This window comes from Pinus tabuliformis, chromosome J, assembly GCF_031772625.1.
Source record: "Pinus tabuliformis cultivar Carrire ecotype Pingquan chromosome J, CPIR1, whole genome shotgun sequence".
In the NCBI taxonomy this organism is placed as follows: Eukaryota; Viridiplantae; Streptophyta; class Pinopsida; order Pinales; family Pinaceae; genus Pinus; species Pinus tabuliformis.
Window position 1 is genome coordinate 1521510328 of NC_142295.1, and position 16533 is coordinate 1521526860.

Sequence of the window (16533 nt, forward strand, 5' to 3'; positions counted from 1 at the left end):
GGGTTCCCAAAGCCTCTGCAATTCCAAGAAACTAGTTTCATTATTTAACGGAATTGGAGTGAGTTGATCCCCCCTTAGAGGGACTTGTTATGGTGTTTCTCCTGATAGAAATTTTAATGGTGGATTGGCTGCCTTGCATTTTTTGCCTCTCCGCCTCTTCTTCCCTGGCTTCATTATGAGATTTCCTTCCAAATCTTTTAGAGGGTCTCTCGAATGTCTCGTCTTCATATGACCCAGAGGTTTCCAGGGATTTTTTCCTTGTCATTTCTGCATATGTGGGTGAGGAGGAGGTTCCTACTGGGGAGTCAAGTTGGGTTACTTCTATGTTCTTCTTTTCTGCTTCAAGTGAGGGGACTTGTCATTCAATCTCCTCTGTCTCTGTTTCTGGAATTTCGATTGAAGTGCTGAGGGTTTCAAATGGGTTTATTGAGGCCATTGTCTTTGGCTGTTCTCCTCTTCCTTCTGTTTGAACCATTCCTATTAAGGGGGTTCCAGACTCCATCAGTACCTCTTTCCCTTTATTCCTGCTACTCACCTTGGCCTGGACTGTTTTCTACACCTGGATCCATTTTTCTCCTTTCAACTTCTCTAAATCTCCCTCCTTTTTTTTGCTGTATCTTGCGAAATGCCCATATTCATGGCAATTTCTGCATTTGAATGGTAGCTACTCGTAGTCTAAATCTTGGATATAAGACCAGTCTGCTATTGTTAACTTTATGGCTTTAGTAACCCTATTTCCAAGTCGACTTCAACCCATATTCTTGCACATGAATACTGATCCCTTCTCTTTGCTCTGTCTATGTATTTTCCCAGGGTGTTACCAATCATTTCTAGTGACTTCGGGTTCCAGCAGTGCAGTGGAAGATGAGGGAGGCATACCCACACTGGAACTGCTGATGGCACATCTTGTGTCGGATCGAAGTCTGGTGACCATGAGTTTAGATACAAACCCTGAGGTCCCATGAAATATGGTCCATTCCTAAAGATGAGATTTTTGTCTTCTACTGAATCAAAAACAAAGACAAAAAAGCCCTTACCAACCAGGAAGCTTCTAATGCCTTCCTTTACTAGTGGTCGCCAGTTCCTCTGTACCCACGCCTCGACAGCCTTGGGGGAAGGCCATAGCCCTGTAAATTGACCGATGAGCCCTCTTTCAGCTAAGTTCAAAGCAGATCTACAAGAATCTTCAACGGGCAGGGCGACTGTGGGGATGCTGTCGAGTTTCTTTACAAACTTTCGCTGAGTTTCCCTTGCTGGGCGTTTACTACTATCGCCAATTAGCTTCCTGAACGCAAGGATCTCTGGTGGAGGAGGTGAAGGAGGAGGGGCCTTAGGGCCCCCTCCTGGGGTCATGGTGTTGGAGGGAGTACTGTGCCAGGGGTTGCTGTTGTGCGCGCGAATCATCTCCAGCTCGCTCTCTTGTCTCAAACGACAATTCTTGTGAACATTTTAGTTAGGTCGAATTACATAAAAATAAAATAAAACAAAACAAAATAAAATACCTAAAATTAATAATTATAATTATAATTATAATTAATAATTATAATTATAATTATAATTAATAATCAAACTAGCTTAGATCCATCTTAATTCAAGATCTAATAAGCATCGAGAGGGATCAAATCTCTTGAGATGCAAACCTCTTTTAAAGTGAAAAGATATTTGATTCTTCTAGGTGCTTGGTATATTCAGAGTTAAAATGGATCTAGGTTGGTAGGTTTAAAAACACCATAATAAAATGTGGTTGAATTTCTATAATTAATATATATATATATATATATATATATATATTCTCTAGAGTGTCCACCCCAAACATTGGACATGATCTTAAATCCTACACATAGTGCTATCCATAAAATATTCACAAGAGTGGAAATCCACAGTCTTTCAATTTAAATAAAGTCATAATTTAATTAAGTTTTATGATTTTTTAATTTGGTAATGTGAAATATATTGTAAGTGTTTTGATGCCTATGATATTTATAACATAGAGCCTAACTAAATTATAACTTCTTTGAAATCATCATTATTATTATTAGTTATAAAAACAATTGATATATAAGTTAAACATATATACATTTAAAAATATTGAACAACATTTTTAACGATGGAGATTTATGTCAACTTTACATAGAGAATGAAAATTCTTTATTTGTAAATAGATTTTGTTACAATGCTATGGGCCAATACCATGACTCATTGATACCATATGCTATGGGCCAATACCATGGCTTATCAATACTATATACTCAAAGACAAAAATCATAAATCACTTCATATGACAAATAATGTTTTTTAATTAACCAATTTATTTAAAAAAGAAAAAATAACCTAACCACTTTGAAAAAATTTCAACCTTTAATTTGTATATAATACTAAAAATATTTTATAAAAATTAAATTCTTACTATCCACTTCATCTATTTAATAATAAAAATTAAATTAAAATTTTAAAAATATCAAATTCAATTTAACATTATTTTAATAATTATGGTAATGTGTCACTGTCACACACTGGAAAACTTATAATCAAAATACCAGGTTGTAATTTGTACGGTTTTTACAATCCGCGATAAATACGAAAAACTTTGCTATGTCAGAAACCCTGCCTTTGGACAGATTCAGGAAAATCCTATTTCCATCACTATAGGATCATTAATGCGCTCTTACATGCGCGGGAGATATAATAAAAATAAAAACGGCACGTTACCCCTGCGCTTGTTATAAAAGTCTATCTCCCGCGCATGTAAGAACACATTAATGATCCTATAGTGGTGGAAATAGGATTTTCCACAGATTCAAGTCAGAAATTTTATCTGTACAGTGTTGTGACCCTTATCCAATGCCTCGGAGTTGACTCAGCTTCATCCATTTAAGCACGTGGATAGTCGAATCGACGTGGCGTTAATACATTCACATGTGGGAGCACAGAGTGGACCATTGGGTAACCAAAGATAAACATTACATTTACTGTGACGGGATACCACGTCACTTCTTTTATCCATACAGAATAAGTACTGGGCGACTACGTCGGTCTTGTTTGAGTAACGATAATGGAGTTCGCACTGAGTATGCAGCAGCCAGCAATGAAGAAACCCTGCCTTGGGGCTTCTCTCGTCAAGTCCAGCGGTCTCGGGTTCGAATCGCCTCGCAGGAAATTCGATGGTTTTCGCATGGTAAAGACGAGGGTGCAGGCATCCAAGATCAGACTTGAAAGGAGACCGCAAAACAGCGACGGCGACTACTACGTGGGTAGGTGCAGTTAATCAAATGAAATATTTAAAAATTTCAGAGGATTACTGGTAATGTTGGATTCTGCGTCTGATATTTGGGATTTATATTCCAGCTGTTCATGCCATTTTGGTTCTTAGCCAATTTGTTATCCAGAATTTTCAGAAGAAATTGTGCAAAGAATATTTTAATTCTTTGGAATTTGTTATCCAAAATTTTCAGAAGAAATTGTGTAAAGAGTATTTTAATTCTTTGGAATATCTAGAATTTTCGGAAGAAATTGGGTAAATAATTTTTTAATTAGATAATTTTTTTGGGTGAATTTTTCATCCATCATTTTGGTCCGCTTATTAATATCAATGAGCAGTAAAGTGTTCAAAATAAATTTCAAAATAATAATGAAGAGAATTTTTTTTCACAATTTCTTCCGAAACAGCTCAAATTTATTTTTGTTGTTGTTTTTTTTTTTAATATTTCGTTTGAGTGTAGAAGTGAAATTTGGTTTTTGTAGACAATGGATGCATCGACTGCGATACGTGCAATTGGATGGCCCCAGTAGGCGATTCAAAATTTCCTTTCAACATTTTTTTTAGTGGTTTTCTGAATTTTTTTCTTTATCATTTTCAACAAACCATGACAAGCTTTGATAGTTGTTGCTCTGCTAATTTTTTCTATTTTCTGTTCATGTCATAGAGAACCTTTAGAAGAATCGATGAGAAGTCTGCAGTATACAGACAACCTAACTCGGCGGAAGAAAAGCTCAAAGCTCTGCAGGTATAGCAAGCTTCAACCAAAGTCGCTAATCAGATTCTATGGTGCTAACTTCAAACATAACAAATTGGTCAATGGTGTTTTCTTTCACTTATTTATAACCATGAAATTGTGAGACTGGTATTAGATTCAAATATAGCCATTTTCGCAAATATATATAATAGTCATTTTGGCAAATGGTTATCTTTAGATTCTGGCACATAATTTGAAGTCTATCTAAACTTGTGTTAGTGCAGTACTAAATAGTCTGAATCACGTAACTTGAAGTCTATCTAAACTTGTGTTAGTGCAGTACCAAATAGTCTGAATCATATAACTTGAAGTCTATCTAAATTTGTGTTAGTGCAGTATCAAATAGTCTGAATCATATAACTTGAAGTTTAGGTGGTCAATGGTGTTTTCGTTCACTTATTTATAACCATGAAATTGTGAGACTTGTACTAGATTCAAATATAGCCATTTTGGCAAATATATACAATAGTCATTTTGGCAAATATATATAATAGTCATTTTGGCAAATAGGTATCCTTAGATTCTGGCACATAATTTGAAGTCTATCTAAATTTGTGTTAGTGCAGTACCAAATAGTCTGAATCATATAACTTGAAGTCTATCTAAACTTGTGTTAGTGCAGTACCAAATAGTTTGAATCATATAACTTGAAGTTTCGTGGTCAATGGTGTTTTCATTCACTTATTTATAACCATGAAATTGTGAGACTGGTACTAGATTCAAATATAGCCATTTTGGCAAATATATATAATAGTCATTTTGGCAAATAGTTATCCTTAGATTTTGGCACATAACTTGAAGTCTATCTAAACTTGTGTTAGTGCAGTACCAAATAGTCTGAATCTTATAACTTGAAGTCTATCTAAACACATAACTTGAAGTCTATCTAAACTTGTGTTAGTGCAGTACCAAATAGTCTGAATCATATAACTTGAAGTCTATCTAAACTTGTGTTAGTGCAGTACCAAATAGTTTAAATCATATAACTTGAAGTCTATCTAAACTTGTTAGTGTACCAAATAGTTTGAATCATATAAATTGAAGTCTATCTAAACTTGTGTTAGTGCAGTACCAAATAGTCTGAATCATATAACTTGAAGTCTATCTAAACACATAATTTGAAGTCTATCTAAACTTGTGTTAGTGCAGTACCAAATAGTTTGAATCATATAACTTGAGGTCTGTCTAAACTCTTGAAGTCTCTCTAAACACATAACTTGAAGTCTATCTAAGCTTGTGTTAGTGCAATACCAAATAGTCTGAATCATATAACTTGAATTCTATCTAAACTTGTGTTAGTGCAGTACCAAATAGGTCTGTCTAAACTCTTGAAGTCTATCTAAACACATAACTTGACGTCTATCTAAGCTTGTGTTAGTGCAGTACCAAATAGTTTGAATCATATAACTTGAAGTCTATCTAAACTTGTGTTAGTGCAGTACCAAATACTCTGTAACTTGAAGTCTATCTAAGGTGCAGTACCAAATAGTCTGAATCATATAACTTGAAGTCTATCTAAACTTGTGTTAGTGCAATACCAAATAGTCTGAATCATATAACTTGAAGTCTATCTAAACTTGTGTTAGTGCAGTACCAAATATTTTGACTTGTGCAGTACCAAATAGTCTGAATTATGCCTGACAACTTTGGACACTATGCCATTTGATTGCTAAGTCTAGTAAGGCATACATACTCTATCCCACTCTGGTTTTGAACGTGTGACCTCCTAGAAGGGAACATATGCTCTTAACCATAGGTCCACTCAAGCTGTATTATATATATATATATATATATATATATATATATATATATGTACATAATGAAATGGGTATGAGAATTCTATTAAAAAGAAAATTTGAGATTTGGCTGAAAACGATTACATTTCATCAAAACTACCAATATTCCTTACGCATTTGAAATGAATTTAAGCAAAAAAATTAACAACAATATTATATAGAATTATTATATAAATAAAATAATTATACTTATTATATAATAAATTTATACAAATGTTGAATAACCACTTTAAACCTCATTCAATACAACTAAACTGAATTTTAAAACAAAATACACACCAAAATAAAATTTGATTTCACATGAGCACGGAAGGCCCTACCCACTCTCCATAGAACCCAACCTTCATACATTCTTTCAACTATGCTACTGCTTTTCAAGGGATTTGTTATCGAAGTTCTCTCCTTATACTATTAGATATTTATGAGATGAGCAGGGAAAGCCCCACCCACTTTCCATAGAACCCAACACTGATACATCCTTTCCACCATACTCCTCTTTTCAAGGGCTCTGTTGTCAAACTCTTCTCCTAATACTATTAGATATTTATATGTAGTCTAAAAACGATTTGTTGAATAATATTAGTTTAGAGTACAAACAAGATATTTATTTATGTTTAATTATTTTAAAGTTAAGGTTGAGTTAGGGTTAGTTTTAATGTTGGCTAGTAAAATGATTTGTCTAACTGTGAGATGTTGTCACCAAGATTATCCTCACAATAGGCTCTCACTCTCAATCCCTTTTCATGAAATTTGAATGTGTAATTTGATGGGGACTAAACAACTACATGAGGTTGTTGTTACCTTTTTCTTCTCCATAATAGGATCTCTATAATATTTGAACTTAAACCTATAATAAGAAGGAAATTAAATTCACACAAACCAACTCACCTATTTTTTTAAATTTTTATCTCTAAAAATACTCAATTATAGTAATTTAAACTTTTTTTTTAGTTCCCTAGATCTTGTATTAACTAGATAGCAAAAATTACATCATCAATGGGTTGCCACTTGGGAGGCCATACCAATAGCAAAATAGCAAAATTATGACACCAAAAACTATGACTAATACATCATACTTCTACTTAGACTTCCTTACAGAGGTATGATCAACACATATATATATATCTAGGATGAACAAAATGAGCTAAGTTGCATTTTCTAGAAAATAACATAAAGATAATAAAACGAAAGTGTATAAGATAAGCATAGTGAAAGCGCATAAGATAGACACAGTAAGAGCAGACCATGAGAGACAAGCATGCAACCCTTGAGAGGCCATACTAGTAGCAAAATAACAAAATTTTGACACCAAAAACTATGACTAATACATCATACTTTTGACTAGACTTCCTTACAGAGTTATGAGCAACACACTATATACATCTAGGATGAGCAAAATGAGTCAACTTGACTTTTCTAGAAAATAACATAAAGATAATTAATCGAAAGTGCATAAAATAGACATAATAAGAGTGAACCATGAGAGACCAGGCATGCAACGCCTCTATCAACAGACATTATAAATTTCCTTTACTCAACTCCATGCATGTTAGGTAGTTAGCAGCCTAGATACATCATCCACATTCCCAATACATTATAAATTTCCTTTGCTCAACTCCATGCTACGTAGTTAGTAGCCTAGATACATCATCCACATTCCCAACACATTATAAATTTCCTTTGCTCAACTCCATGCTAGGTAATTAGCAGCCTAAATACATCATCCACATTCCCAAATAGTTCTCACGGGCTATGGCAAAAATTGCTTTAAATATACTTAGCGCTAGCTACCTATCACCCTCATCGAAAAATTAATATAAACATTTAAAATAATAATATATAATAATGTTTATATATATATATATATATATATATTATTTTTTAATTTCAATCAATTTTAATCTTTTTTCACGAAATTTAATTTATGGTTTGATAAGACTAAATTCTACACCAACTACAAATTAACTAATTTAAATTTACTCAGTTTTATTACTTGAAATATTTAAAACAATAAAGAAATAAATAAAATATTTATTAAAAATATTAACAAAATTATTTTTTATATGTTGAAAATATTTTTCCCTTTTGAATTTAATTGAGGACTCATCTTACAGGGGGATGAAGATACAAATGCCGTTACCAAGAATAATTTTATAACATATAAGCTTTCATAGACTCAATAGAATCTACCCACTTATAATTGCTGTTACCGAGAATGATTGCTTAACATATAAGTTTCCATACACTCAGGAAAGTGTTTTTTTTCTTCCTGAAATTGCTTCTACTACTGATTTTATGGTTTTCGCTCTGAAAACCCCTGTTGACGCTGTCGTGCTGACTATTTTCACTTGGTGTTCTAATAAAACTTTCCCATCTGGTAAAAAATATCAGAGCAAAATTGCAAAACAGCAAAGCCTGCTCTAACCGCATGATTCGTCCCACGCTTCCTTTCTCCTTTCTTTCAGATTGCAAATTATCTGCACGAATGCATTGCCGGCCTATGCAGTGGAGCCTTGCATTTCTCACTAGTCGCTGGCAATGACTGATCCCTCCATTCTCCTCATGGCTGGAAACGCCATGGTCGATTCTTCATTTTCAGCTGTGGATTACTGGTAACTAGCCGTGACCCTTCAAAATCCGGGTCAGTAAAGCGCAGGATTTAAAAACCCTCGCGGTGTACAATCCCCAAATTCTCTGCTGAGGAAGGTCCTGGGGATGCGCACCTCGAGGGGGCTACATTGACCCGGATTTAAAAGGGTCAGAGCTAGTTGAGGACCGAGGTAGAATCTAGACAACGTGTCATAAGAGGGCCGTTATAATTTCCTTGTCACGTTTCTACTATTACTAAGTGTATTGATGGCGGTTATTTATCTGGATATATCGTCTTAAAGCTGAACAATCCATGTAAACCTCGCAATTTCTAAGCAACTCCTTCTGTTTACATTTTGCAGCCTTTTCCTGTGCTCTTCTGTGAGATTTTCTCTCTTTTCCATTGAAGCAATCTGCCTCTTCTGTCTCTTTCCACAGTCCTAATTAAACTGAACTATATAGCGACTCAACATGGACATTTGCAGAGTAAAAAGGACCTCAACTAAACAATCATGTTTGTACTCTTCTTACAGCCTGCACCAGCTTTGTTTTAATCACTATACACTGGTACTAACAGATTACATATTTATGTCTACAAAATATTTAGTAATGCACATTGGTATTTTGTTTCTCGGTATATTTGTTAAAATCACACGTGTGAGAGAAGTGTGGTTATATAAACTTCTACAGAGTGTAGAGGGTTGGGATCATTGTTAGCTACCTTACCCCATGGCATGAAGGTCACTTTCATGTGCAAATTTAAGTCAAGTGGTTCCCTGGTGAGTGCATGTCAACCTAGTGCATTTGGGCTACCATGGAGAGTGCAAGTGATAAGGTAAGATGAAGTGCATTACTTGCAATTTACACACTGATATTTTGATTCTGAATATATTTATAAAAAAAGAAGACGTGTGAGGGAATTGTGGTTATATGAACTCCACACAGTGTAGAGGTCTAGAATCATTGTTAGGTAGCTTACCCCATGGCATGAAGGTCACTGTCATGTGCAAATTGTAAGTCATGTGGTTCCCTGGTGAGTGCAAGTCAAACCTATTTCATTTGGGCTACTGTTGTGAGTGCCAGTAATAAGGTAAGATGAAGTGCATTACTGATTGTTAAATGACAAATGGCACCTTCCGATCACAATTGACTCTGTTTTTAGTTATATTCAAATTCAGCGCTCTGGCATAGCTGTTAACTACAGAAAGGATTATTTGGCTCTAGTGGTTCAGGCAACACTGCAAATGAAGTGACAAGTACAAATTTCATGATAAAGAGCTTGATGGTATACGCATGGCTGGATATAATTACTGATGTTTGAATGTGAATGATTTTCTCTTGTAGGCTCTGATATCTTGTCCCACAGCATCTATACATACAGAGAGTCCTCTCGACATTTCACAAGTTCAAATGTCATTTCCTCTTCCACTTGATGAGAAGAGTCTTCCTGTAAGAAATGGTTCTATCTTTTCTTTCATTCAATCTTAGTTCACCTTGTTTCCTTTATTTCGAGTACGCCAACAAACCTAAGACATTACATTTTCTGCCTTGCGATTCCTACACTGTTGGATTCCATTTGTAAAAGCATTCTATTAATCCATCAATGTTGTACATTATTTAGTAAATGCTCTGGGCTCATCTGTTTTAAATGTAGACAGGGCGTTTACCTCTGTGGTTATCATTCCGATAAATCGTATGGTGCAACATCATATTTTATTGTGCATCCAAAGGGAAACATTCTCGTTGACAGGTACACTCTAAAAACTATCCTTTTCTTTATGTATATTGAAAAACAGAACCATTCAATTTCCATTTGCTTCTGGCTTAATGCTTCTATTATTATTGTCCTATTAGGACCCTTCGTAATTTAACATTGCAACTCTTATGTTTTAAATATCTTATAGTAATACCACTACCATTCGTACTATTTCAAGAATAACTGAGATGGGCTATATGGAAGCTAAAGGGATAGCTCCCATATGTAGAATTCTAAGTCATATAATGGAGCTGATGAGAAATTAGATATTGACATGGCAGCCTTTGGATTCAATCAGTCATTCATAGGATTGAATATGTCAATTCTGTTATTTGCATGGAGCTGAAAGGAAATTTGGACAGAATAGTCATTGCTTTCCGAATGAGCTTGCTTTACATTTCATATCTTTGTCTGTGGTTCCATGGTTATTTGACTTTGAAGAGAAGAAACTGATTATCAGGGTAAGTAGGTGTATTGATTTTGGTTCACTTCCTAAAATCCTTGCTAAACATTGCAAGGAAGTATACATTGAGATTTAATTACGATGGTGTTCCGAATTTATAATTACTTTTGGTTACTCATTTTAATCTATTATAGATGAGACATGCACTTGGTATACCTTGCTTGATGAAAGTTGAAACTTGAATTTATAATTACTTTTGGTTACTCATTTTAATCTATTATAGATAAGACATGCACTTGGTATACCTTGCTTGATGAAAGTTGAAACTTGCTTTGCATTTGCAAAAACTGCAAAGGCTTGTGGCCTGTATGGATTACTATTTTCTTCCCTAGAATACAAGCTCTCCAATGCTTCACTACTTGATGTAAAGCTAGAAGCTCGTTGTCATAGGTAAGGTATTCCTAACATCGCTCCACTAATGGTTTTTGAAAGGTAAGCAACGTCTTTCCTCTTGCATGAGAATTGCCCCCATAGCATAACCAGATACTTTATCCTTAAGCTCAAAATGCTTTTGTAGATTTGAAAGTACCAACACCAATGCTTCAGAAATCTTTTTTTTCAAGATGTCAATGGCTTTCTCTTGTTATTTTGACCAAAGAAATTGGCTTTTTTCTCTTGGCAAGAAACGTAAAGATGTAGCAATTTCTAAGAAACTTGAAATAATTTTTTGCAAATATTGACAAGCATTGATGAAACTACTTACCTGTATATAATTCATGAGCTAGTTTCATTTCTAGAAGGTCTACACTTGACTAACTTGACACTTAGTCAATCTCCACCAATCGTTAATGCTAAGCATAAAAGTACATGTCTGGCAAGGACATGTTACAACAAAATCTAGCAAGTCTTAGAGAGGGAAACCCTGCAAGACAAGAGGTATACAAAGTGCTAACAATGGGCTAGAGGCCCAATGTCACCTCAGCCAAACCCCCTGCTCTTTATTGATTTTCACCGATGGGAAGAGTCCCGATAAGAGAGGAAGAGATAAATTCCAAGATAGATAGGATGTAGATAAGGTATAAGATGATCTCACTAAGGCTCATTCAAGAGAGAGACACAAGATAAGTTCAAAGGCTTCTTTAAGGAAGCAATTCGCTCTCAATGAAAAGACATAGAAAAGGGAGGTGCAGGACTTAGGGTTTGATGTAGTTGATGATAATGGGAGTCCCAAAGGTCAAGGCCAAAGAGAAAAGGTTCCTTGTGATGGATTACAACAATTAAAAGGCTCATGAAACCTTCAAGAAAGTCCTCAAGTTGAGGGAGAAAAATCTAGGGTTTCCCTCCCAGGACAACACCTAGGGCAAGAGATTTTATTGATGAAATTTGAGTGGATACCCAACAAAATGATAGGTCATGTAGTCAAGACCTATCTCTTGAAGTTTAGTTTCTCAAACCACCAAAATCCCTCCTTAGAATTTCGTTCTAAGTTTGAGATTCTCCTTACTAGTCTTGAAAGGACTGAATTTTAAGGAGAGAAATTTATGGAGGAAATTTCAAGATGATCAACCAGTGATAGGACTAGTGCCTTGTACTATGGGCATATGGAGTCTAGGATGCTTAAGATAAACCAAATTTGTTTCCAAGGAGACTGAATTTTGATGCCCTAGCTATCAAATTTCCAGCATTTACCCATTTAATGGAAAAATGGAGTTTCATGGAGAGCTACAAAGAGATCACCACTAGGAATATTCATTACATGTTATGATGAGTAATGCATACAACATCCATATAGATATTCTTCAATAAATTAACCTTCAACAAATTAGGGCACAAAATTTAACCTAGAATCAATAGTTCCATGCATTAGACATTCAAGAAAAAATATTCAATGATAAGATTCACTTTCAAGATAACATGCAATATATCCTTCCATTAAACCAAGAATAGCTCTAAAGAATATCAAATCAGCTTCCAAACATCAAAGTGCATCCTATGATCTCCAATTCACCCATAAGAAGCAAATGCGAATTCTCTAAAGAGGTCCAAATTTACAAAGTTGGTGATGAGAGAGATCAAATGAGGTGTCTCCAATATATGTGTCCAATGATGTCTAATTTTAACTTATTAGTCCCTCAACTAATAAAATAATGGGAAAATACTAGGCAAGGTCACATGCTGACGTTATAGGCAATGTGAAAACATAATAATTAACTCATAGGAGGGCCGAAATGTTAACATCATGCATGCATAGGCCTCCTTTAGGCAACCGTTGGGCTCCTGTAGTGCGAAAATGAGTGTAGAGGGCTCCAAAAATCACGCTCTGGGGCTAGGCCCCTAGGCTTCCATGCAAGTCATCTTGCGGACCCTAGTTTTGGTTTTGGGGCACAAAAGTTGGTTTCATGGGTCTCCTGGTGGTGAAATAGCTTGGTTCTGCTCCAATGTTGAGGGCTCTGAGGATGGTGCTAGCCCTCCCATGTCTCAAGGGGTGAGACAAACCTCATTTGGGCCTCAGATCAGGGGCCAAAACATGTGGTCATTGTTAAGCCGACTATGGCATTCTAGTCCAAGTGCATCATCTCGTGAATAATATGGGGCAAAGTGCAAGCCTGTTGAGGTGCTGAGGGTGCCCATGGATATGAATGATGCTCTGCAAGTGACAAGAGTCCCATGGCTCTCAATGCTTCACCTGTAGGGTGTCATATGCTCCTCTAATGGGCTTGGGTCCCAGTTATGTTGCCTAGCCCATGATGAAAAGCACTTGCCAATCACACACAATATCTAGTTTTGCATCTTCAACATTAGGTACAATAGTCATTAGTGTATCTAAGTGGACCAAGCTTGTTAATCAAGTGCAAAATGACACTTCATAAAAGGCTTCCCTTCCAAATTTACTGCTTTGATCACATAATAGTGTTACCTCCCTAGGTAGGAGTGGCTAATGAATGACCCTATTAGGTGTTTCCAACCCCTAAAGGGAAAGATAGGTCCTTGGTACATCCTTCAATCAATAGGTGTCATGTGAATAGTGGTGGAACAAAGGGGAAAAGGGGTATTAGGGCCAAATGCCATGGTCAAAGGGGTAGCAATGATGAGGAATTCCACATTCTGGGCGTACAAAAGTGAGGAGGGAGAAATCATGGATGCATGAGTTACCCTGAACTTTGTTTTTCCACCCTTCATATTGCCTTAGGTTTTTCTTGATTTTTCTTTGTATTATTGTGCTAAGCACTAGGAAATGAGAGCATGCTTTAATTGTTGTGTAGCAGTGGTGTTAAATTTGGACAACTAGGTCCAAACTCCATGTTCTGATGCTCAGATTAAGAGGCTAATATTTTTGTTGGATTCCTCTTTCTGAGAGGTGTAAAATCCATATAAAAATAGTCTTAATCCGATGAGCAGAACTTATATTTTGAATTTATTATTCTTAATAAATTATATGTGCAAGGTCAGCCAGTTTTGTAATGTAGGCTCACATGCCCAACAGATGTGTCACACACCCTCATTGATGGATATATATACAGGAAAAGTTAGAGAGAATTTGATGACAACACAACTCACATCTTCCTCTCTCATCCTAAAAGTACGAGCTATCTGGAGAACAAATTTCAGCCACACGTGGGAAGGACGAATAGGGTTTCTGCTGCTAGGGTTTCGCAGAAGTTCTACTGGTTGGAGGGTTGTTGTGACACATGCTGGGCTGGCTGACCAAAGGAGACTTTGCTGGTTGAAGCATCCTGTTGACCGCCGAAACGAACACATACATTTTTCTTGTTTCTGATTTGTCTTCTGTAAGATCTGCTTATATGTTCTATCTGCATTTTGCTTATCTACTTGTATGATTGCTGTGAGAAAAGTGAAATTGCTCTTAGCATAGAACATCTACAAAACTTTACATGGTATCGGAGCTGAGGTGAAGACAAACTCTATCTATATCAATCATCGGGTCTTTAGATCTCAAGGGAGAAATGGCACAGTTCTAATGTGTCTAATCTATGCGGTGGTCGCATAGAGTTCCTGTTCGAGATTCGGTGGAACAGTGAGAGATGATTTTAGGGTTGCGCAGGTCGGACGAGTGCTCAGGTTCATTCGGAGGACAGCGCAGAAGTTTATGTCTAAACAACGAACTGTCGTGGTCGTTGGAAGCGGTTCACAAGTGTAAAGCTTACAGGAGTTTGCGCAGGCTATCTATGGCATAACCTTATGAACCGAATAGTGTTGGGTAGACAAGACTACGTATATGGTAGCGCAGTCTCATTCGGGTGTTGGAGTTCTCGAATCAATACGCAGAATTACATATGCGTTGTCGGCTGTTGATCCAATATAATTGAAGCGTTGACGAACGCGAGAATTGTGATATAATATGCAGGTCTGTTGAAGGGTCGCCGCGTGGACAGAAATCTGTGTTAAAACGCAGGTCAGTTGAACGACTGTCACGTGGCCAGGAATTGACAGGACCGCAGAGAGATACCCGAACGACGGACTATCGAAGCATTACATCTGTGGGCGGCTGGGTGTATGTGAAGCGCAGGTTTGTTGACGACCTGTAACGTGGACAGATATCTCCAGGACGTTGGTGGACATCACGTGAACGGAAGACGGCAAACGCTGAAGTTGCATACAGTGGACAGTCGGGACGACGCGTGGTCAGAGATATATGGCACAGAAGTGTTAATGGTCTGACGCGTGGGCAGTTAGATATACACGCGGGTTTATATATATAAAACGCCGTATGATCAGTTGCGGGTTTATATTTATAAGCTGGAGTGTTAAGGCAAGCAGCAAGGGAGTTGCGCCAACAACACGTGGACAGAAGGCCACGAGTGCTGAAGTTGCAGAGGCGGTAAAGCAGTCGGGGCTTGGCAATGACACGCGGTCAGGTTGTTGATCTGACGCGTGAACAGTCATAAATAAACCCAGGTTTGAATATACGTATGCTGGCACGCTGGAGCAGACGGCAAATACGTAGACAGATATATATATGCGCAGGTTAGAACAGCAGACCAGTTATACGAAGGCGCAGTCGAGGCAGGCAACAGCGCAAAGAGTATAACCAGCGGACTGTTCGTAGTTGAAGACTGCCACGGTACATGATATAGCACTGTTAGCAGTTGCGCGGTTTACTGGAACAGTCTTGGCATAGTGATAAGTCGCAGAGATGATCAGCCTCGGAGGATACAGTCTCTGCATAATAAAGAGCCATTACAGTCTCGGCATATATGGGATAGTAAGGATCTCAATGCAATAAAGAATAGTATCACATCTCGATGGATCTATTTCCTAACAGTCACTATATATATATGTGATGGAAAGATCTTCGGATCCCTCACTGCTTTTGCATAGTCTCACTGTCTCGGTTTAAGAAAGATCACAATGATCCTACAGTCACAATCACAGCTCGGCATACTCGCAGTCACAGTTATGATGATTCCAGATAGACGCAATACATATAATGACTAAGGTCTCAGGTATATTCGCGTGATATAAAGATCTCACAAAGTGACTCACCTAGTCTCGACATATAAATGCAGTAAGCATATGTGGAGTTTTTATAATGATACTCTGTCTTGTTATATATAGTATGGTCGATGGTAATCATGATCTTGGTCAGATTCTTGATGAAAATCTCTGTATAGATCTCTGAAATTTTGAGGCAGAAAATGTTATGCGAAGAAGCAGTGCTGATTTGGATGAATGTGCAGCAGTTTAGTAGTGATAACATCGATGATACAGGCAGTGATGATATCAGTGATGCAATAACAGGGACCTCAGTGTAGTAGCAATAATGATGATGGTCTCAGCAGTGTCTGAGAAAGGGATTGATGATCTTGGTCTTGGAGTGGCAGAATAAGTCTGTATCATGATCTCGGTCTAGTATTGATTATGAGAAGATCTTGAGATCTCAGTGTTATAGCTATGGTTTCGGTAAAAGCACAGAGATTATCTCAGTAAAAGAACAGTAAAGTTCTCAGTAAGAAT

General features: G+C 36.8%; 1 protein-coding gene across 2 annotated transcripts in view; it reads left to right on the forward strand.

Annotated features, from left to right (window-relative positions):
- The first annotated feature begins 3006 nt into the window (after positions 1 to 3006).
- The window catches only part of LOC149233285 (uncharacterized), a 64217-nt gene continuing 50690 nt past the window's right edge, over positions 3007 to 16533 (forward strand). The window contains exons 1-5 of one of the 2 annotated variants that reach the window (XM_089379721.1): positions 3007 to 3251; positions 3742 to 3785; positions 3924 to 4004; positions 9743 to 9847; positions 10057 to 10148. In XM_089379721.1, the coding sequence (XP_089235847.1) occupies positions 3053 to 3251; positions 3742 to 3785; positions 3924 to 4004; positions 9743 to 9847; positions 10057 to 10148 (521 nt within the window). In that variant the 5' untranslated portion in view covers positions 3007 to 3052. The remainder of the gene's footprint in view (positions 3252 to 3741; positions 3786 to 3923; positions 4005 to 9742; positions 9848 to 10056; positions 10149 to 16533) is intronic. The other variant, XM_089379722.1, reaches the window with a different exon arrangement.